This window comes from Salmo salar, chromosome ssa19 (assembly GCF_905237065.1).
Source record: "Salmo salar chromosome ssa19, Ssal_v3.1, whole genome shotgun sequence".
NCBI lineage: Eukaryota > Metazoa > Chordata > Actinopteri > Salmoniformes > Salmonidae > Salmo > Salmo salar.
The window spans coordinates 29,483,878-29,507,138 of NC_059460.1; the positions used below are offsets into that span (position 1 = coordinate 29,483,878).

A 23,261-nucleotide genomic window follows, 5' to 3' on the forward strand; every position below is an offset into this window, starting at 1 on the left:
GGATTTTGAGGGGTACTGTCACTTGGCTGATGAAGAAACGCCTCTGAGATGGCTCTGGAGCTGGGGGCTTGGCTGGAGCAGGCTCCTCAGCGGAGGGTTCTACTGCTGGAGAGGGTTCCTCGGGCCCGGCAGGAGTTGGAGGTATAGGAACAGTCTCAGCCTGTGTGACAGGCGGTGTGCATTCTGGCTCCTTGCTGGGTTCAGCCTTAACTGTTACAACCTGCTCCTCCTCCTCCTTCGTCTTTATTAACATTGTGTCAGTGGCGATATCATCTGCTATTTCTTCACATAGGGCCAGGAGGTTGAGCTGCCTGCTCGCTTTTTTGGAGGCGGCTGCCTTTTGCTCAGCTAGTGCTGCTAGTCGGGCTTTGGTCCGGGCCTGAGGGTTCATCTGCTGTTTCTTGGGTTTTTCCAGGCTACCCTGTGTTTTTTTAGTAGCTTCCTTCTTACCACTATTTGTGCTGTCTTGGTTAGAGGAACTTGTGCCTTTCTTTTCAATACCATCTTCACTTTTATCCACACTGCACTCTTCTTCAGACCCTTTGGTTAGCTCAAGTGTGTTCTCTGGCCTCTCAGAGATGTCTATGATTTCCAGATCACTGTCCACCTCATCTCCATTCTCTCCCACCACCTCCACAACACAGTGGCCGATCTCCATATCCTCGACAATAATCGGGGTCTCCAGGTCTAAAGTACACTCAATGCTCTCTGTTACACCAAACTCCCAGTCTTTTTGTGTGATTTCTAAAGAATCCTCTACTCCCAGAAACTCTTTAACATTTGAGCGCATCGTATGAGACAGTGGATGTTTGCAAAGATTGGACTCCTTTAGAGCACTGAAAAGCACCTCTAGGGGTGGAGACTTTATTTTAGCACCCGACTTTGTTCCTAAACTTTCCCTAAGTTCATCTGTAGGGGTGGTCATGGAATCTTCCTGGACTTCCTGTGTCTCACTGCTCTGCAGCACCTGTTCTGAGACAGAGACCATGTCTGAATACTCCTCAGAGGATAGTACAACAGGTGGAGGAGAATTTACCTCGATATCAAGCTTGGTGTCTACACTCTCACTTACTTGATCTGCATGAGCTGGCGTGGAATCTCCCTGCATCTCCTGTGTCTCAGTGCTCTGCGTCACATGTTCAGGTGCAAGTTCTGAACACTTGGTCTCTACATTCTCACTAACTTCAAATGTATGGGTCTCCTCAGAGGATGCTTCTAAAGGTGGAAGGGACATTATTTCTGCATCAAGCGTGCCATCTAAACATTCACTTACTTCATCTGTTGGGGTGGTCATGGAATCTTCCTGCACCTTCTCTATTTCAATGTATATCTGATTCACCTGTTCAGGATTCACCTGTTCAGGGACAGGGTCTGAAGCCTCCTCTGAATATACTTCTATAGATGGAGGCTTTATATTTGCGTCAAGCTTGGCGTCTACACTCTCACTAGGGGTGGTCATGGAATCCTCGGTAACTTCTTGGTATGTAGGGGAGGCCATGGAATCCTCGGTAACTTCATATGTAGGGGTGGTCATGGAATCCTCCTGCATCTGCCTCGTCTCACTGCTCTCCTTCACCTGTTCAGAGACAGGGTCTGAAGCCTTCTCTGAAGATGCTTGAGTTTTCATCTTCATATCTATTGACTCTGTGACTCCCGTCCTGTCATTTCCCTCACTTTCACATTCAGAATCACTACTGCTACTATATGCTACTAAGCCTATGGCTGGAGGAGACAATATTTTTGCACCGATCTTAGTCTCTAAATGTTCATTAACTTGATCTGTATGGGTGGTCATGGAGTTTTCCTGCATAACCTGTGTCTCAGTGCTCTGTTTTAGTAGTTCAGGTATGGGGTCTGCAGACTTTTTATATGCATCAATCTTGCTCTCTACACTCTCACTAACTTGATATGTAGGGATGGTCATGGAATCGTTCTGCTCCTCATGTGTCTCACTACTCTGGTTCACCTGTTTATGGATGGGGTCTGAAGCTTCCTCAGGGGATGCTGGAGGATACATTTCTGTGTCAGTCTTGGTCTCAAAACTCTCACTAACTTCATCTGTTGGGGTAGTCATGGAATTATTCTGGTTCACCCGCTTATGGATGGGGTCTGAAGCTTTCTCAGGGGATGCTGGAGGATACATTTCTGTGTCAGTCTTGGTCTCAAAACTCTCACTAACTTCATCTGTTGGGGTAGTCATGGAATTATTCTGGTTCACCTGTTTATGGATGGGGTCTGAAGCTTTCTCAGGGGATGCTGGAGGAGACATTTCTGTGTCTGGCTTGGTATTGACACTCTCACTAAATTCATCTGTTGGGGTGGTAATGGAATTATCCTGCATCTCATGTGTCTCACTGCTCCGCTTCATCTGTCCAGATTGTTCAGGTAAGGGTCCTGAAGATATTTGAGTTTCCATCTTCACATCTCTCAGGGTCTCTGGGCCTCTGGTGGACTCTCTGACTCTTTTCCTTTTATTTTCCTCAATTTCAGAATGACTACCACAAGACGCAGAGGGTATACCATAATTGTGATCCCTCTGCACAGGGTCTGAGAGCAATACTTCTTCATTCAGGTTAGACTGTGACCCTTTACGCTTACCTCTATCCCCATTAGAGTATTTTCTGATGCAATGGGGTTTATGAGTTCTGATAAGCTCCTCATCAGACTCTGTGGAAGCAATTTTGAAGATCTTGGCTGGTCTTTTTAGGGTTCCTTTAGAGTTGGGATTCTTTGAGGAGGCACTTGTGGCTTTCAGCAGCTTGGTGTTCTTTACAGGTGGATTGAACTTGGTCCTAGTCCTGGCCTTTTGGGTTGATTTTGTCTTGGAGGAATGGCGGCTGGACCCTGCAGGTTTATTTCCCTCTTTTAGTTCTGCAGGGGCCTTTTTCTTATTCCTTCTCTGCAAAGGTGCTTCTCTTTGGGGGTTGCTTGACGTTGCAGAGGCTGGTGTCGTTTTGTTGGATGGCATGGCGACTTCATTCTGATCCATCTTTCTTCTCTTTGCTTGAGGATCCTGAAAAGACTCGTGTCTTTTTGGGGCAGGCATTCTATAAAGAAAAAGGAATGCAACATATGAATGGTAATAGGCACATGTGTTTGTTGTCATAGTTATTATTGAACATGTATAACAGTCAATCCCATTGAGGCTACAATAACCACTAAATGGGGTAAGTAAGCTTGTATGTGTGTCTGTCTGTCAGTATTAAGTCATTGCTAACTATCAGAGTAAGCCAGCCAATGACAGAGATAGAGCTACCATGCAAATAAATACTTACTCGAAGCGTGGGATATGGTTATTGTTCAACTATTTTACTGTAGCCTAATAACTAGTAATTGAATTTGCGAGTTACCTAAGTAAACGAACTAGCTAGTTAACCTGCTGTAATGAGCGCAACAGCTTAATACTGACTGGCTAGACAGTTAGCTATGTTGTTAGTTAGCTGCAACAATGTAACAAGAAAACTACCTAGCTAGTTACTCCAATAATCAAACTCCCATCCATTCACGATGCAGCATAGCATTAGCACGCTAGTTGTTGTGGAATCGATTGCAAGCAAACCACTTTGCTTGCAGAAGATAAGACACTTGGGAATTACCGTTAAACGACAGCATAGCGTCGTTGCGAGTTAGCTAGCACATTTTGGCTAGCTACAAATGCGCAAGAAGCAAACTAAGATGCCAAACTAAATCACATCTTGTCATTTATTATGATACGTATTACTATAGTAAAACTATAAAATAATCACATTCGTCACTAAAACTCACTTTGCTGTTTTGTTTCCCAACAGCAGTTTTTTTTTCCTTTTCCTGTGAACCAAAAAAATTACTGTACTTCCGGAGCCAAAATGCCGGAACTGAGGAGGCGGGGCTATGACGAGTTGAGCGTTCCAAAATTAGTGACACGTTTAATGTATACACTTACAAAGTTTGTACTGATGCGATAATAAGCGATATCTCTTTTTCGATTAGGTTTAACGGCGGTTGGCATCCAATAAATGTTGCATTACCGCCACCTACTGGACTGGAGTATAACGCCCTTATACTTTGCTTTATGGTTGTTCTTTTTTTTTACACCCTTTAACAAATACCCAAACATATAACCCAACACTCACAAAACAACCACCACCATACTCCACTATTTAAATCCATTTAGTCCTTCCTCAGGCCAATAACATGAAAGGATGGGACACGACCACTTAACACACCCTGTAACTCTTCTGACATCAAGTCTCGCACACCCAAATACCCCTCTGCAGCTGTCACCACAACCTCAATTTTCTGTGACTTACGTTCCATCCCTGCAGTTTGATAACCATTGCTATAAATGCAAAAAAAATCCAATCTTACTGAAACATACCTAGGAACCTCCCTCCTACACACTGCTTCCACATGCCCATACGCTTGACACCTGTAACAACATAACGTATTCCGCACAAAAGCTTGTACGGGATAACTTATATATCCTAACATCCCTTTGTCGGGCAAAGACTCAACATCAAAACTCAAAAGGACAGACGACTCTTCTGTTTCACCATTCACTCCACCCTGTCTGCGTCGCACAAAACGATGAGCGTCACAAACACCAGAGTGAGCGTATAGCTCACTCCGCTTACACTTTCTACCATTCTTCTTTAACAAATCTCCCTTTTTTGCCATTATTAACCAAGTCAAGCTCACCCTCTTCCTCCCTCTCGCTCTTCAACCTCTTTTTCCCTCCATTACTCCTCCGTATTACAAGTATGTGTCTCTATGAGAATACTGCACTTCTCCTGACATTTAACCGGCTGTCACAATCAGTACGAACGCCTCAGGATGTAGCGCTCAACAGTGCATCCCACTTGTAAAACAGCTGCTTCGTCTTTGTTTTTCTTTGTCAGTTTTCAAAGCACTACTGATCAAATCTAAGAGATATTTATGAAAAATGCTATGAGGGTACTCATTTGACAAAGTCATTTGACAGATCTACAACAAAAGGATATCCAACTAAAATAATGTTTGAAGATGCTGTAGACGGGGCTGTGTTCTCTAAGCAGAGTGTAGTCCTTCTCAATAGAACAAGTGATACTTTCCAATAAATGTAGTCACTGAAGACCAAAAGTCTTGTTATTCTTGTAGAGAATTTGTAGGTCCATTACTAAATACAGTATATTATTTAATGAGCTACAGTGGAAATTATAGATCCCTTTTAACACACATTGAGATTTCAAAAGCCTTTTATTTGGAATCCTAAATTCATTGATCATTGAGGTTCAATGCAAATTGCAAGAAGTGAATTAAGAGGAAATAGTGCAGCATTTCTTATTTTATTTTAGTAACAGTTAAAGGTAGACTCAACGAAATGACGTGGCCACAGGAAGCACCACAAATATTGGGATGAGCGAGATGCAAGACTGCGCTCTCACAGTTTCTGCACAGGTTCGCTTCACACTGTTACAGCCTGGTAGCCAGGGAGCCAAAACAGCAGAGAAGTTGAGCCTCGTGCTTCAATGCTCTTAGTTGTTGCGGAAATGTACACACTATGCAGTTTACTTTCTGCCTCTACGTCATATCGCGGAGTCTACCTTCAACATTACAACATATTATGCATTTGATACAACAGAGCACACTGTGACAGAGGAATAAGCTAACTGCCATTCACTCCAACTGGGGAAAGATGAAGTGATGGCATGGGAAGGTGAGCATTTCCTGTTACTTCTTCATCTCCATTATCCCACTTCCTGGCCCTCTCCGCTTCGCACTGCAGATGTTGCAAAACTGGACCCCAGGAATCTGAAAGAAGAGAAAGGCAAAAGGCATATTAGGCATGAAATCTGCTGCTCTCATCTGAAAGTCCATACTCTATATGAAGTGAGAAAGAGAGGGGGATGAAAGGAGATGGGGTAGATACTTACCGTTCCAGGAGAAGGTAAACACTCCTTGTGGAACATGTGTCTGCAGTGGAAGACCACCACACTGAAGTTCTGGGCCATATCTACGCCAAAGGAGCAAAACATGAAAGCAGGTGTTTTGAATAGCTTCAAATGCAATGATGGTAAGAAGCATCCCAATTATAATACTGAAGTGTAGACACTATATATGAATATGCAACATTATACTGTATAATGCTAAATAAGGTAAGCCCACCTGATGGTAATATTGAAGCGTGACAGGATTCACAGATGTTCTCTTCTGAAAAAGAAATCAACAATTCAAACACAAACAATAAAAACACATTAAAACTAATGCTTAACAAAGTCATTATGTTCCAACTCCACAGTTTGCACATCCACACACAAAACAAAAAACTACCCACCATCCACCCTGACCCCTCTCATCTGAGTCCTATGCATCTTCTGGAGCAGTGACAGCGAGTCAGCCACTAAGATCTTCTTACAACCCTCCCGGAGCAAGATCTGAGAGACAGTGAAACAAAAACGTTTAAAGGCAAGGCTGTTGTTACAGTGATATTCTAAGTACACTATGTGATAGCAGATATTTTGACATATAATAATGATATATTTTTCCTATTTCATTGGAAATGTGTTTTTTGCATATCCCACTATCCCTTAGACACCCTCTGAGAGTGGGGTCATGGACTGGGTCATCCATTATCAACGGCGACCCTGGAGTAATTAGGGGTAAGTGCATTGCTCAAGGGCACATTGACAGATTTTTCACCTTGTCGGCTCAGGGATCCGAACTAGTGACCTTTCGGATACTGGCCCAACGCTCTAACCACTAGGCTACCTGCAGGTTGTAGTCTTGGAGGATCTTGACCAGTGAGTCTCTGAGGTTAGGAATCTCCATGCCCTCCTTTATGCGGTGGATGAGTAAAATGGGATCCACATGTGTCCCAATGTTATTGAGGAGACCAGTAATGAAGGCTTGAGAGAGGAAAAAGACAGAAACTTAAAATGACACCTGTGGAAACACTATGCAGTAGGCCTGATCATTTGAAAGTGCTTCTGTATTCACGTGACTTACGTGGCTTATCGATGGAATACGAGATGAGATCCTCCCACAGCTCAGCGTCATCCTGCTCCTTGGCAAACTCTATGGCCTTGTCCACATCCTCCAGTTCCTCCATGATCATCTGAAGAGCGCGTCTACAGTTCCCCATTCTGCCTATGAAGGACAAGTTACAGTGGGTCAGTTTCCTCAGACCAAATGCAATTAGTTACCTGACTGGCTGGAGGTTTAGTTCAGCTTGTCCTCATATCTAACAGCATTTCTAACAATTTATAAAGCACTTATGAGCATTTATAACCTGTTATAATGGCTTATTCATTAACGTTATTAATGTCACAGAAACTATAAGGGGACACTTACTGAGCAGGAAGACAGTTTCCTCCACAAAGTTTCTCTCCTGACAAATTTCTAGAGCCTAAAAAAAGATAGGGAAGGCAGTTGCAACACACTTGAGTTTCAGAAGTAAGATGATTCATTATTCTTCTAATGTAGTAATCTGACATACATGGTAAGATACTATACATCTAAATTCGAAGAAATGTACTTCATTCCATGTGTAACACTGTGTTGTTGTTTGTGTCGCACTGCTTTGCTTTATCTTGGCCAGGTCACAGTTGTAAATAAGAACTTGTTCTCAACTGGCCTACCTGGTTAAATAAAGGTGAAATATATATATTTTTTTAACAAAAATTGTATTTGAGCACAGTTTTGAAAGTGTCTCAGAACCTTTTCTAGTGGGCAGTGGATGCTGTCTCTCAGAAATGGCAGTAGGTTGGGCCGATCGTATTCAGCATACAGGCCAATTTGTCTCTCATGGTACCGCTGACCCTTGTGGTGGTCCCTCTTGAATAGTTTGTGGAGATACTGAGAGAAGAAGGTGAAATGCCATGTTAAACACAATTTTCAAATCAAGATAATCATAGGAAATTAAAAACGTATAATCACTAAAGAACTTGTAGTGTGACTCACAATGTGTAGCAGCTCAGGCCTGTTCCTGAGTTCCTCCACCACTCTGTCAATCTGTAGAACATTGAAGACAGAATCATCATTAGCGAACAGCATGTGCTTTCATTTCAAACTCCCCAAGAAAGATTAAGAGAAGCCAGTACACATACCGATATTTTGTCTTCGTTATCCAGGAGCATGTCGACAGCTTTCTGACAACACAAATGAAAAGGCCATTCTTCAGACAAGGAGACATACAAAGTGACTTATGACCTTTGTGGCCAGACAATCCAAATGCAATAAGAGCTGTGTGTATGAGGCACAAGGACTCAAGACAGGTTTTCCGTGACTTTTTCACAGTTTAAAGCACTCAAAGACTGACTTTCAAAAAGGCAAGTTGATATTACTATTCAAGTAAGGACAATTATACACATAACACAGCCTTAAACAGTAGCAAGGTCCTATGATACAGTAAGGAGTCTACTTAATAAAACAATTGTGCATGTGCTGGCGAACCACCTCTTTATCAAAGTCCATGAGGAGCACAATCTTGTCTTCTATGGAAGAGAAGAGGTTGTGTTTGTGGATCAGCTGGTAAACATCTTTATGCCTCAGTCTCAGGTAGATCTCCAGGGCTCGGTCATACCGCTGGTCATATGTATACCTGCATGGACAGAAGAAACACACAGCTTAGTGGTACTATACATCTCAGAGGAAAATAAGGATTGCAGCAATTGAGAGGTAATGAAGTCAATCAAAATGCTCAAACCAGTATAGAGTCACTCACAGTTCAGCCAGTGTGGTGAGCAGGGTGCTGTTCATGGGGTCCTTCTTGAGGTGGTCGGTGACTGCCTGAACAATGGTCATGTTATTGTAGAGCTCTCCTGGCCACTCACGGATCAACGTGGCAAAGCCCTTGGAGAAAGAGGTTGCAGAGAGAGGCTGGTTAATGCTATTCAATTTGGTTCTTCTTGAGTAATTGTTATAATACGAGTTATAATGTAAGGCAGTAAAAAGACCACCAGACCATCAGGAACAGACAGACATACCTCATAGTCTGACTTTAGAAACTCATGTAAGATCATCTCATAGATGGCAGGTCTGAGACGCAGGTCCCCTCTAGGCAAGTACTGACTGATGGCCTGAAGAGACAGAGACAGGAGGAGAGGTGGGAAAACAAAAGGAGAGAGATGGGAGGGAGTTATATGAGGGAAAGAAAACGATAGAGAATTACAACAACAGTTAATACTGAGGGCAATACTGAGAGTATTGTTAATTCCAAAACTTGCTCAAAGTCTCTAATGCCAGAATTTCCCACAAGTTGCAAGGTCACAATGTGGCCTGACTCACCTTCAACTGCCCAATGGTTTTAAACCTGTACACCTCATTCTCCCAGAGTTCCATGTTTTTTCCCAGCACCTTCTGACACTTCCTGGACTTAAAAGAACACGAGAGAGAGAGAGAGAAAGAACACGAGAGAGAGAACACGAGAGAGAGAGAGTGAGGCAGAGAGAAAATAATCACCACATCTACTCCTTACACTGGTATTTTGCAGAAGAAACACTAAACTGAAATAACTAAAAGGCTGTAGTACCTGGCAGCGGTGTCATAGTCACCTTTCTCCACCAGGTGATTGATGTAGGCCATCCCAATTTTCTGATTACAAAAGAAAAGACACTCCATGAGGGAACACAACATGAGTAATGGACTGTATCCTCTGTAATTTCATCAAATGTTGTTTCCAAAAATCTACTTCATTCTTTTCCTTGACCTCAACAGATCTGTAACTCATTATTAATGTCAAGAAATCCTGTAAAACCAAAGCCCCATCTAACTTAAAGTGAAGAAAGTAGAGGTCTTAGATTTTCATTAGAAAACTAAGGGATCGCAGTGTGTCAAGGCTTGAAGACATGCAGTGAACTCCAAAAGTATTGGGAAAGTGACCATTTTTTCCCCCAGCACTTTGGATTTGAAATGATAATGACTGAGGTTAAAGTGCAGAATGTCAGCTTTAATCCATATCAGGTGAATAGTTTACAAATTACAGCACTTTATATACATTGTCCCCCAAATTCACTTGTGTGTGTATTAAAGTAGTAAAACGTTACGTATTTGGTGGGTGCTACCATGCTTACGGATAATCCTGACTGAATCGTGAGTAATGTGAGAAAGTCAGATGCACAAATATCAAAACCCCAATGCCTATACAGTACCTGGACTTCATGGCGTTTAATGTTCTTGAAGCTGATCTCGGCAGCCATCAGAGCTTCCTGTGAGAGAGAAAATACGTTTTGGTAACACAGTAACAGCCGACAGTTATAATGCATTAGTACTGAACACAGAAGATATATCACAGCAAAATACGAAGTCCCCACATGAAGTCTGCTTGATTGGATGATTATAAACACCAACCTCATACTTCTTCTTGTCCAGCAGCCAGTCAATGTGGTCATCTTGGTCTCTCTCTTTGGCCACCACAATGTCTTTAGGGCTGATGATGTAGTAGAGGGATTCTCCCTGGGAATGTTCTGTTGACACATGAAGGTACAGGACAGAGAACGCTGGAATGATCTTTAGTACATGATATATCCTGCACAGTAGTTTATAGTAGCTAGAATAATCTGTAAATACAGAGTGTCACTGAGTAGTGTTTGCCGGGGCTTTTCTGATTGGCTCACCCAGTCGGTAGTCTCGACACTCGTTCTCCTGGAAGTTGCGGACGGTCAGGGCGTCTGATGAGATTTCCTCGTAGCCCTCTGGAAGAGGCTGAATGATGTCCAGACAAGGCCGCGCTCGGAACTCCTCCTCCTGATCTCACACACACACACACACACACACACACACACACACACAAATGGTATATAAAAGTGCCTTCAGAAAGTATCCACACTAAACTTTATTTTTTTATTACAAAGTGGGATTGAAATGGATTTGTCATTTTTTGTTAACGATCTATTCAAAATACTCTAAATTGGACGAAAATGTAAAAAATTGTATCAATGAAAAATAAAACACTAATATATCCTGATTAGATAAGCATTCACCCCCGAGTCAATATTAGAAACGCTTTTGGCAGTGATTACAGCGGTGAGTTTTTGGGGGCAAATCTCTAATAGTTTTGCATACCTGGATTGTACAATATTTCCCCATTCTTTTTTTTCTTTTTTATTCTTCAAGCACTGTCAAGTTGGTTGTTGATAATAGCTAGGACAGTCATTTTCAAGTCAAGCCGACTTAAGTCAAAACTGTAACTCAGGAGCATTCAATGGCGTCTTGGTAAGCAACTTCAGTGTAGATTTGGCCTTGTGTTTAAGGTTTTGTCTTGTGGAAAGGTGGATTTGTCTTCCAGCATTCTGAACCAGGTTTTTCCTCTAGAATTTTGCCTGTGCTTAGCTCTTTTCCATTTATTTTTATCCTAAAAATCTCCCTTCTCCTTGCAGATGATAAGCATACCCATAACATTATGCAGCCACCACCGTGCTTGAAAATATGTCACAAACATAACGCTTTGTATTCAAGACAAAAAGTACATTTCTTTGCCATTTTTTTTTGTTGCAGTATTACTTAAGTGTTGCAAACAGGATGCATATTTTATTTTCACTCTGTCATTTAAGTTAGTATCATGGAATAACTACAATGTTGTTGATCCATCCTCAATTCTCATATCACAATCATTAACTTCTTATGGATGGTGGCAGTATTGAGTAGCTTGGATGACTGACGTGCCCAGAGTAAACTGCCTGCTACTCACGCCCAGAAACTAAGATATGCATATTATTAGTAGATTTGGATAGAAAACACTCTGAAGTTTCTAAAACTGTTTGAATGATGTCTGTGAGTATAACAGAACTCATATGGCAGGCAAAAACCTGAGAAAAAATCCAAACAGGAAGTGGTTTGTAGTTTTTCAAGTGATTGCCTATCCAAACTACAGTGTCTGTGGGGTCATTTTGCACTTCCTAAGGCTTCCACTAGATGTCAACAGTCTTTTTAACCTTGTTTGAGGCTTCTACTGTGAAGTGGGGATGAATAAGAGCTCATTGAGTGAGAGGACTGCCAGCAGGACATGAGCCTTAGCCATGCGCGCTCATGTGAGAGGTAGCTCAGTTCCTTTGCATTTCTGAAGACAAAGGATTTCTCTGGTTGAAACTTTATTGCAGATTTATGATAAAAACATCCTAAAGATTGATTCTATACAGCGTGTGACATGTTTCTACGAACTGTAATGGGATTTTTTTAGTTTTCGTCTGACCTGCGCGTCTTGAATTTGGATTTGTGAACTGAAGGCGCGAACAAAAAGGAGGTATTTGGACATAAAGGATGGACTTTATCGAACAAAACAAACATTTATTGTCGAACTGGGATTCCTGGGAGTGCATTCTGATGAAGATTATCAAAGGTAAGTGAATATTTATAATGCTATTTCTGACTATTGTTGACTCCAACATGGTGGATATATTGTATGGCATGTTTTTGTGTCTGAGCGCCGTACTCAGATTATTGTATGGTGTGCTTTTTCGGTAAAGCTTTTTTGAAATCTGACACAGCGGTTACATTAAGGAGAAGTGCATCTATAATCCAATGCATAACACTTGTATTTTCATCAATATTTATGAGTATTTCTGTAAATTGATGTGGCTCTCTGCAAAATCACCAGATGTTTTGGAGGCAAAACATTACTGAACATAACGCGCCAATGTAAGCTGAGATTTCTGGACATAAATATGAACTTTATCGAACAAAACATACATGTATTGTGTAACATGAAGTCATATGAGTGTCATCTGATGAAGATCAAAGGTTAGTGATTCATTTTCTCTCTATTTCTGCTTTTTGTGACTCCTCTCTTTGGCTGGAAAATGGCTGTGTTTTTTTGTGTGTAGGCGCTGACCTAACATAATCATATGGTTTGCTTTCGCCGTAAAGCCTTTTTGAAATCAGACACTGTGGCTGGATTAACAAGAAGTAAAGCTTTAAAATGGTGTATAATACTTGTATGTTTGAAGAATTTGAATTATGAGATTTTTGTTTTGAATTTGGCGCCCTGCACTTTCACTGGCTGTTGTCATATCGATCCCGCTAACGGGATTCAAGCCATAAGAAGTTTTAAACTCTAACTGTTTTAAAATCACCATTGGCCTCATGGTGAAATCCCTGAGCGGTTTCCTTCCTCTCCGGTAACTGAGTTAGGAAGGATGCATGTATTGATAGACCATCCAAAGCCTAATTTATAACTTAACCATGCTCAAAGGGATATTCACTGTCTGCTTTATTTTCTTCTTTTTTTGACATCTACCAATCATTGCCCTTCTTTGCAAGGCATTGGAAAACCTCCCTGGTCTTTGTGGTTGAATCGGTGCTTGAAATTCTCTACTCGATTGAAGGACCTTACGTATGTGTGGGATACAGAGGTGGGGTAGTCATTAAAAAGTCATGTTAACCACTATTATTGAATACAGAATGTGTCAATGCAACTTATTATGTGATATTTACTCCTGAACTTAGTTAGGGCAGCCATAACAATGGGGATGAATACTTGACTGAAGACATTTGAGCTTTCCATGCCAAAATGTTTTTTCTCACTTTGACATTATGTGGTATTGTGTGTAGAACAGTGAATCCATTTTACATTCAAGCTGTAACACAACAAAATGTGGAAAAAGTAAAATGGGTGTGAATACTTTCACTTTAGACAAACGCATGCATGCACACACGCACGCACCAGCGAGCGCGCACAGACAGACGTAAACACACACATACAGAAAATATCAACATTTAAATACCATGGCTGTGACCACTTAAGCCATTCCATCATGCAACATATGTACTGTTTCTAACCAAACATTACCATGTGATCAGAGTTCTCCTTCACAAAATACAGGGTGACCAGCTGGTCTGCTAGAGGCGCCAGGCCACTGATGAAGAACTCCGTTTCAAACGCAGACACTACAAGAGAGAAGAAACCCACATTTCTTCAACTCTAAACTAATGCTCGTTACCCCCACATTATATTACATTACAGTTCTACAAAACATTTTGTTATCTACAATACATGTCCTCACCAATTTCCACATAACGGCTAGGAAGGTCTCTCAACTCTGTGTGGCCCCTCTCCTTCACAACACAGATCTTAATGGAGGAGCCCCAGCCGATGATGAGGGTGGAGTTGTCTTTCCAGCACAGACTGCAGGGGTACATATCAGGCCGCAGGCTGACGTTATCCCGCAGGACATTGGTGATTCGCTGTTTGGTGCTGATGTCATAAATCTTCACCCCCTGGAAGAGACCAAGACAAACAGAGCATGTTCACTATCTGTACGTCTAATGAACTAATCTATGTAAGTTGACATGCTATATGCTGCAATAAAAATCCTAACAGATACAATAAAGTAAATTATCATAATGTTTAAATACATAAATATATATTAAACCACATAAACTAATCACCATGTTTCTTGTTGCCACGTATCTGTAGCTTTGACGGTTATCCTTACTTACCATATTGTTGGCCCAGGCGATGAGATTTGCCCTCCATTGGACGTTAGTGATTGTGCCCTCCCCCTCGTGCAGAGTGGACGTCTTCCAGCGGTTCAGCCAGTTCTTCTCGTACAGCAGCAGCTTGGGAAGGTAACATAAAAAAAACTCACATCAGAATCACGTGTGTCATCAATGGTATCCAAATCAGCACCACTGTTTCAAAAACAGACAAACAATCGTGTCCTTGGAGCGGTGGTTTGTGGTTCTGTATTTCCACCACCAGAGGGCAGTAGAGCACAGGGACAGGAGGGTAGTCTGTCGTGTCAGTGGGCCTCCCAGAGCGGGAGGATTGTGTTTAACTTTATCATAAACGTTAAGTAAACAGACACTGTGTTTCCCAACTTACTTCAACTCTGTGAGCAGACATGATCTGTCTTCACATGATTCAACTAACCATTCAGTGTGTATGTATGGCATGATGTGACAAAAGAAGTGGAAGGGAAAACTAAAGATTGCATTAAAGATGTGGTCTTGAAACACGGATCACCTTCATAATAAAAAAGAGACAAAATCAATTCCTGATTACTTAATTACTTCAGTAGGTTGGACAGACAAAGCCTTCGCCATATTTCTCGAAATCACTTTGATTCTCGTCAACGGCTTTGAGACAACGATGGCTGTAGTCACTCTTTCCAGTCATTATGTAGACGGCGGAGGCGTCACCTCAAAGGCCATATACATAAAAAGCCTTTCAGGCCCTTTAAAAGCATCTCTCAGTGTCATACAGATGGATGTACAATACCATATAGGTATTATGTTCTGGGGAGTGAGATGAGAGAGAGCCCCGGCCTCTCTAATTCAAAAAGTCTGAAAATGTTAACAGTTCTCTACAAAGAGAGGATATAACACTGGCAGAACTGTGGAGACAGAATTGAATTGCCTTTGACAGGATGTGGCTCCAGTTGAGGCTTATTGATTTTCATCACAGGGCGCTTTATGGAGGGTCTTGAGAACAGGGAGAGGAAAGAAATCAGTACCAATTGAAAGAAAATGGTTACACTAACAATGAGTGTTTCATAAGAAAAGAAAGGTGGATTGGATGATTCCAGAAGCTTTCTCTCACCAGTGCTGTAGATATGTATACAGCTTGTTTTTTTCTCTCCAATGGTCATTGAAATACAGTACTGTATAGATTTTTGGTCTATTTTAATCATTTATACTAAGTGATGCTGCAGACTGCAGTCTTCGTAACTCAAAAGGGAACATTAATACCTAATATATATCAAGTGTTTTCTGAGTCTGAGACAAATTAGAGAAGAAACTGCTGTGTGCCTGCTGGTCCAGGACCCTAAGACTATGGGCCTTCCTGATAATGACATCTATTTGGTGTGCTTGTAAAGCATTGCCTTTCAAACATTGTTGAGCGAGCAGCACTTTGTGAAAATGGGCCGTTCTCCCCGGAGTGCACTCCAGAAGAGAGACAGGGGAAAGTAAGAGCCTTTCACACCACCCAGCAAAGGCCTACAGTATGTGTGCACAGCCATCAGCCAAACACAAGGGAGGAGGCTCACAAGAACAAAATCTAAATAAATTCATTTTGAAAAACAATGGCTAATATTCTATCCACATTAGCTAATGCTCAACAGTTTTCAACTACACCGCTAACACTGTTGAGATGGGCTATATACTTTAATCACATTGAAAAATACCTTTCAAATCTCACCTTGTTGCCTCCGGTGACAAATTGTTTGTAGTTTGAACTGCTGAACCGAGGGTGTAACGCCACCACCTGGAGAACATGGCAAGTGGATCCATTTAGAACGCATCGAGAGTTTAGAAGCAATGATGGGGCTATCTTGAGATGCACTCAATATATTAGTATACCACCTCGTACACATACTCTCAACTAAAAGTATGAAGTTAACAGAAGTACATGTATTTGACATCAGCTTACTTTGACAGGGCAGTCAAAGTTCTCATGGAAGCCCTCCCTTGTGTAGAGTCCAAACACTTGAACCTGCAATAGAGAAAGTGTAGAATGTCAGTATAAAAAAATAAATCTGTACTGTGTTTGCAGCTGTTTCTGAGGCACTCTTGTGTATGCAGGGGGAGTTCTGGACAGCAAGACTGATTGGATCACTGCTACCCTTCCACTGGGTCACCAATTAGTGGCCAGGTTGAATCTCTGAACCCTCTGGTGCTTTGATACGAGTGTCCTAATCTTTGGCTTTACCACAGCCGCAGTTACTATAGTTACCTCAACACCTTATGTAACAATTACACTGTACCACAGCCTGACTGTCTGGGAGTCAAAAAAGTCAAAAAATGTAAAAAAGACAAAAAGAAAGTTTCAAAAAGAAACATCAAGCCCTTTTCACTCTCCAATTTCAATCCCATAGATGATTCAGGATTATTTGAAGGGATTGACACAGATTAATGGCAAACTGAATTGGTCGAGGATGAACAACTGCAGCGGTGTCGATTTTAATTGTCAACGCCACTTTCTGTGCGACAAGATCTTGTTTTGCCGCTGGAGTGCGAGCGAGGAGGCGATATCAGAGAGCATATCTGGACTGCAGGATCCATGAAGGATGGTAATAATGATCAGGAGAGGAGCGATAACAAGAAGGTAGAGAGCACTGAGTGGGTATCCATAGAGACCTGATGACTGACAGCCAGGCAGACAGATGGGAGAGTCTTTCCCCTTAGAACATGAACATGTGCTTGTTCAAAACCCTATACATTTGTAGATGTATGAAAGTAAACAGGTATGAGGAAGATAAAGCTTCTGGTTTGTAAAACGTATATGGGAACTGAGGCACATACCATATTTCTAAATTCCCTTTCTCCAGGCAACAAGTTCCATTAAATTCTAAATATGAACAAGAATATCCTTTGCTTTTGGCATTGATGAAATGAGTTCAACACATTGTATAATTTCATGGTAAATGCAAAGTGATGTTCAACATATTACACCCTGCCACTTAATGGTGGTGCAGAGATCTAGGCTACATTCCAAATGGCACCCTATTCCCTAATTGAATCAACGTTGTTTGCACGTAATTTCAATGAATTTACGCTGAACTAACGCGGAATAGACGTTGAATTGACATCTGTGCCCAGTGGAGTGTCACTCGTTCTGTACTGCCACCAGTTTGGAGCAGAGAGATGATCTCACCTTGCCGTCTTCAGAGCAGATCCCCATATGCTCTCCACTCTCATCCAGACTGATCTGGTTGATCTTCACTGGACTCTGAGGAGAGACCACCACAACAACATTGACACTGAATGACTGGGAACGTTCTGAGAGCAGGTGATTATTTGGAATTGAGTTGAGTACTTACAATTTCAAACTTCTGAGTCAGATTTCCTTGGATGTCCAGAAGGAAAACCTTCCCAAAGTGAGTGCCCAGTGCAAGGAACTGAAATGGAATGAACCTGAGATTAATCTTTAGGACAATTCAAGATTTTTTAGCAAAAATGCGTACTACTGGTGAAAGCTGTGGCAAGAGGATTAAAAATGCACTGTCTAGCATAGCTGGGGGAGGCGAGTAGCGGGGTGGAATCAGTGGGCTCTGGGGCAAAAACTGTGAAATTACAGAGGGTGGGAAAACCCTGTTTATTAAAGCAGACAGTGTGAAATGGTATTGTCTCTCAAATTAAAACGCTTAAACATAATAAATGCGCTGTACATCTGGCTTCTCCTTGCGTCGCCAGCAACCCAACCACCGCCTCTCCTGCCCACCATAAAGCTATTATTTTCTACAGAGCAGCAACTGGTTTCCCACGTTTCCTGCTTCTGTACAGTATGTGAGTGTGTTGAAGTGTGTGTGTGTGTGTGTGTGTGCGAGAGAGTTTGTATGTGTAGGTCCGCTGGGACAAGAAATTATTAAAAAAACTGGGAGGCTTTTTGGCATTAGATTAAGTGTGCGTTCTTCCACACAGGCCCAGCTCGAGCCCCTCCCCCTAATCCCTCTCCCCTTCCTCCCGTGTGTGCGGTGAGCCCACCATGCTTCAGTGCAGCCTATAATGAAACGCGTATATTTACAGGCACAGCTGAGCATGTCAGACAGAGCCCCTGCAATCTCCCCAAATAAAATACCCCAAATAAATAAATAAAAGGGGTCAACCTTGCGAGGCGGAGTGACTTTTAAAAAGGATTTATTAGAATGGAATTGTTCAAATTAAATTCCAATTCAGGCACTGTAAATATGAGGCAACATCGGGCAATGCGGAGTGCTGGTGGTTTTAAAGGTGCTGGGGGTTGGCTGGGTAGGGGGTTTGTCACAGTACAGGTAGCAGAGCTGGCAGGCGGTAAACACAAGCACTAAAACACCGGCAAGAAGGAACGTTGGGTAAAATGTGGAATTTCTGCACAGCAATGTCTCTCACTCTGGCACGATTGCTTTTTTTATAGGATCAAAGAGAGGAGAGAAAAAATAAATAAGTGAAAATCAATAGTGGTTAATAAAACATCAGGTGAGCAGACATAACCAGGTATGACTCGTCCTCTGTTCAGACGTGCATGAGTGCACTCGGTGCCATAACGATTAGCCATCCAGCTCAGAGATGGCCCGGTGAAAAACAGAAACGTTCAAAAAGAGAACAGGGGAGCAAAAAGCTGAAAGAAACTGAATAAGAAAGGGATAAAGAAAATGGCCGGCGGCGGCTGATGTGTACCTCCCTGAGTGAAAGGGATGAGTGGAGGGTGAGAAAGAAATGGCCTGCCTCTCCATATTGTAGAAAGAAAATGCTAACCGACATTGAATATAGCAAACGTGCGTAAACAATGACATTTTAAATCTAGTGTAGTTTAGCCTGAAAAGCTCTGCTAGGTTAGGACCTGTACCTTATCATGGACAGTCATACAGCTGGCAGCATCCTTTTGGAGAATCTCAGTCACCCCATTGGCCAGTCGCTCATACTTCAGCTTAGGCTCCTCCTCGCTGTCCTCTTCCTAGTTTGAAAGAGGGATTCAGTTAAAACAATCCAGCATAACTCATCTATAATACACAGAATATTACACTGGCACCAATTCATGCATTCACCTTGCTGATAGGGAATCTGAATTTGGTATGGGAATTCCCTATCAGCAAGGTAGGAAATTCAATACAAAATTTCCATAGAAAATTCCCTTTCACTATCAGCAAGGTAAATGTTTCTAGATACACAAATAAATGTCCAAGGCCAGTCCACTCTCCATCTGTAACCAGATCATCCTTCCTCTCTCTACTGGCTGTGCCACACTGTCCCAGGAACATAAATTGATTACAACCCTCCTAGGAACCCCAAGCATGTGTGCTGCTGCCATATTCTCCTGTTGTACATTTGCTGTCACAGCCTGAATATTCCCCATAACCCAGTTTATAACCAATGCTGCATAGACTGAGGCCGTCTATATGGTGCATCAACACAAAACAAAGACTGCTATTATCAGCACTATGGGAGAAGGTGTGTGTGGGGGGGGGGTTCAGTGTGTGGAAAGAATATAATTTACAAGAACCATCCTTTCCCACTTTACACCAGCATGTCTATTTCCTGTTTATTCCCTTGTGAAATTTCTAATGCATGGGCATTTGTCACAGTTTTACAAAGCTTTAACACAGAACAACAAATTTACACCCCATAGAGGGTCTACAGGCACCGTTTTTCAGACGTTTGTTAGTGTGGTAAATTTCCTTTTTGTTAGGCTAATGAGACTTTGCCACAACACCACATTTCAATTAATATATATTAATAAAGGCTAAATGTTTAGAGGGCATGCTAAATCAAGGGTCTGATTGTTAAGTCATATTACAACAGCCCATGGGGGACACAATCAAGTGAACGTGAATCTGTCTAAAGAGCATGAACCAAGGGACTGGTGGGAGTATGTAACTTGGTTCCGATCTAGCCATTCTGGCAAAGCCTTCAGAACATAGGCTACACTCTCACTTCATTCATCAAGTCAGTCTACTGACAACCCACTCACAGAGACAGGTGCCTAGCGAATGGGCAAGCTACACCACAATAACTAAATAAGCGGGGGCTTGTAGCGATTCAGAGGGGACATACAATCATGCAGTCCCAGGTGCTTGTTTACCTGTGAGTGTTAGTGTGCAGAGAGGATTCTGTTTGTGAACTGGTGATAGGGGGCAGGCAGACTTTTCATTTACTGGTGAAGATTTTCTTTCTCCATTCGGAATGGTTTTTCTTTGGGGAGTAGGGGGTGGAATTGCTCAATGTACTGGCTATTTCTTACATTTCATTCTCTGTATCATTTAAAGACAGGCTGCTCCTCACCCTCCCTAGCAGTCTGACATGCTATATTTTATTTAGTGATTCCCAGACGCACAATTGCAGGAGCTGGATGATACAAACGTATGCAGAATCAAAAGGTGTGGTGCAACAGTGTACTTCACAACTGCATGCGTCTCTGACATGGTCAGACATTTTATCTTCTGCTGTTAATCCAGACAATTTTCACAACATCTGGAAAATTGCATAATAACATTTCTCTAAATCTGCCTTGCTTTTGCTGTAAAAAAAAACGTTGTTTGTTTACAGGTGGGAAGAGAATAAATGCACAGACAGCACATACATTTTCTCCAATTACTTCAGCCAAAATTAATCAAAATCTTCCACTTTATATTAGCGGGCCATATACATAGTTTGCACACAGTATCTTACCTCAGAGTCATCTGTGGATTCTTCACTTGGTTTTCTTCCCTAGAAGACATACAATCATGTTTATTAAAAGACAAGAGAGCTCTAAAGCAAAAATGACATTACATTATGGATGCAATGTTTGCTTTAGACCAGTTTGGTTTGAATTTTACTTGGCTAATTATCTGTCAAACTCAACTCCATGATGTACTTCACATCAACGGAGTTGAGCTGAGACGGGAGTGGGCGGGGTGTACCTCCGACTACATCGAGTCGCTCTCAGTTGATACGAGGAAACAGTCGGTGGTTGTATTTTATTATAGTTTTATTAAAAAGTATGGATTTCAGCAAACAAAGGAAGGCACACAACAGAGGACAAACATGGGTAGGCTACATGGTAAGGGTTTAAAAGGGCAACTGCACTTCCTGATTTGGCCTGGTTTTAGATTTGGTTCATTAAAGGGCAAATCCGCCACTTTTTAACCTCAAATTCATCATTTCCAGCACCAAACCAGTGTCTACATACAGATAACTGCCAAAATAAAGGAAACACCAACACATATTGTCTTAACATAGATTCTATAAGTGTCTGGAACTCTATTGAAGGGATGCGTCACCAATCTTCCGCAAGAAATTCCATCATTTGGTATTTGTTGATGGAAAACGCTGTCTCAGGCGCCGCTCCAGAATCTCCCCTAAGTATTCAATTGGGTTGAGATCTGGTGAATGAGACCGCCAAGGCATATGGTTTACATAGTTCATGCTCATCAAACCATTCAGTGGCCTGTGGATGGGGGCATAGCCCTGTGGATGGGGGCATAGCCCTCCTATGGAGGCACAGCCCTGTGGATGGGGGCACAGCCCTCCTATGGAGGCACAGCCCTGTGGATGGGGGCACAGCCCTGTGGATGGGGGCACAGCCCTCCTATGGAGGCACAGCCCTGTGGATGGGGGCATAGCCCTCCTATGGAGGCACAGCCCTGTGGATGGGGGCATAGCCCTCCTATGGGGACATAGCCCCGTGGATGGGGAGGGACATAGCCCCGTGGATGGGGAGGGACATAGCCCCGTGGATGGGGAGGGACATAGCCCCGTGGATGGGGAGGGACATAGCCCCGTGGATGGGGAGGGACATAGCCCCGTGGATGGGGAGGGACATAGCCCCGTGGATGGGGAGGGACATAGCCCCGTGGATGGGGAGGGACATAGCCCCGTGGATGGGGAGGGACATAGCCCCGTGGATGGGGAGGGACATTTGTCCTCCTATGGGGGCATAGCCATGGTAGGCAAAATAATGGCCTGCCCAATATTTTTTATACATGACCCTAAGCATGATGGGATATTAATTAAATCGTATTTTTTTTCTCCAAAACCTAGAAATGCACCATTTTCACATGTTGACACTGGTATTGTGCTGGACATAATGCAAATGTTCACGACTCCTACCGAAGGTAGCTCCCCTTCCTTCTCGGGTGGTGCTCGGCGGTTGTCGTCACCGGCCTATTAGCTGCCACAGATTCCCTTTTTTCCCCCTTTCTGTTTATTGGTTTCACCTGTTTTGTGTTAGGCTGATTAGTCTGGTTATTTTAGCAAGTAGGCCCGCCTGCTCTGTGTGCGGGATTGTTTGTGTGTTGCTACTGTGCACGCTTGTGTCCGACGTGTTTTCGGTCATGGGTTTACTCCGGACTGTTTCAGTCCCCAGTGTTTGGGCATTTGTTTTGTGTGCGCCCTGTATTTTCGTGGGGTGGCTTATGTTCGCTGTTTGTGCAAATAAAGCACTACCCTGTACTCTCTGCTTCCTGCGCCTGACTTCGCACCCACTACACCCAGAGCCTTACAGAATCCCGCACCTTCTGAATGGAGTCAGCAGGAGCAGCTGCCACCCCCCTTCCCTCGATGGAGGAACGCGTGCTCCATCATACCACCGTTCTCCATCGGATAGGATCGGCAATGGATCAGATGATGGAGAGAATGGACCGATGGGAGGAGTGGTCTCCTCTCTCTACCTCCAGTTCCTCCGACGAGTCCACCTCCTCCCCCTGCGTCTGGCTCCGGCGTGCTTCGTCTTGCGCTCCCGAGGGAGTACGATGGAGCGGTGGCTGGGTGCCAGGGATTTCTGCTCCAGCTCGAGCTGAACCTGGCTACCGTGAGACCTACTTCCTCGGGGGAGGAGAGTGTGAGTGTCCTCGTCTCCTGCCTGACGGGTCGAGCTCTGGAGTGGGCCAACGCGGTCTGGAATGGCCCAG

General features: G+C 42.9%; 1 protein-coding gene across 2 annotated transcripts in view; it reads right to left on the bottom strand.

The window, feature by feature from the left end:
• Nucleotides 1-5,195: 5,195 nt before the first annotated feature.
• LOC100195256 (vacuolar protein sorting 41 homolog (S. cerevisiae)) overlaps nt 5,196-23,261 on the bottom strand; it is a 30,270-nt gene continuing 12,204 nt past the window's right edge. Inside the window, exons 2-28 of one of the 2 annotated variants that reach the window (XM_014157693.2) lie at nt 21,040-21,078; nt 19,220-19,327; nt 17,715-17,792; nt 17,549-17,623; nt 16,325-16,387; nt 16,094-16,159; nt 14,392-14,511; nt 13,956-14,169; nt 13,742-13,839; nt 10,572-10,701; nt 10,306-10,421; nt 10,107-10,163; nt 9,488-9,549; nt 9,244-9,325; nt 8,943-9,035; nt 8,681-8,808; nt 8,413-8,557; nt 8,064-8,105; nt 7,918-7,968; nt 7,675-7,812; nt 7,309-7,363; nt 6,964-7,104; nt 6,727-6,863; nt 6,293-6,392; nt 6,124-6,168; nt 5,892-5,971; nt 5,196-5,769 (exon numbers count right to left, since the gene is read on the bottom strand). In XM_014157693.2, coding sequence (XP_014013168.1) covers nt 5,689-5,769; nt 5,892-5,971; nt 6,124-6,168; nt 6,293-6,392; nt 6,727-6,863; nt 6,964-7,104; nt 7,309-7,363; nt 7,675-7,812; nt 7,918-7,968; nt 8,064-8,105; nt 8,413-8,557; nt 8,681-8,808; nt 8,943-9,035; nt 9,244-9,325; nt 9,488-9,549; nt 10,107-10,163; nt 10,306-10,421; nt 10,572-10,701; nt 13,742-13,839; nt 13,956-14,169; nt 14,392-14,511; nt 16,094-16,159; nt 16,325-16,387; nt 17,549-17,623; nt 17,715-17,792; nt 19,220-19,327; nt 21,040-21,078 — 2,544 coding nt within the window. In that variant the 3' untranslated portion in view covers nt 5,196-5,688. Of the gene's footprint in view, nt 5,770-5,891; nt 5,972-6,123; nt 6,169-6,292; nt 6,393-6,726; nt 6,864-6,963; nt 7,105-7,308; nt 7,813-7,917; nt 7,969-8,063; nt 8,106-8,412; nt 8,558-8,680; nt 8,809-8,942; nt 9,036-9,243; nt 9,326-9,487; nt 9,550-10,106; nt 10,164-10,305; nt 10,422-10,571; nt 10,702-13,741; nt 13,840-13,955; nt 14,170-14,391; nt 14,512-16,093; nt 16,160-16,324; nt 16,388-17,548; nt 17,624-17,714; nt 17,793-19,219; nt 19,328-21,039; nt 21,079-23,261 lie in introns of both variants that reach the window. The other variant, NM_001140285.1, reaches the window with a different exon arrangement.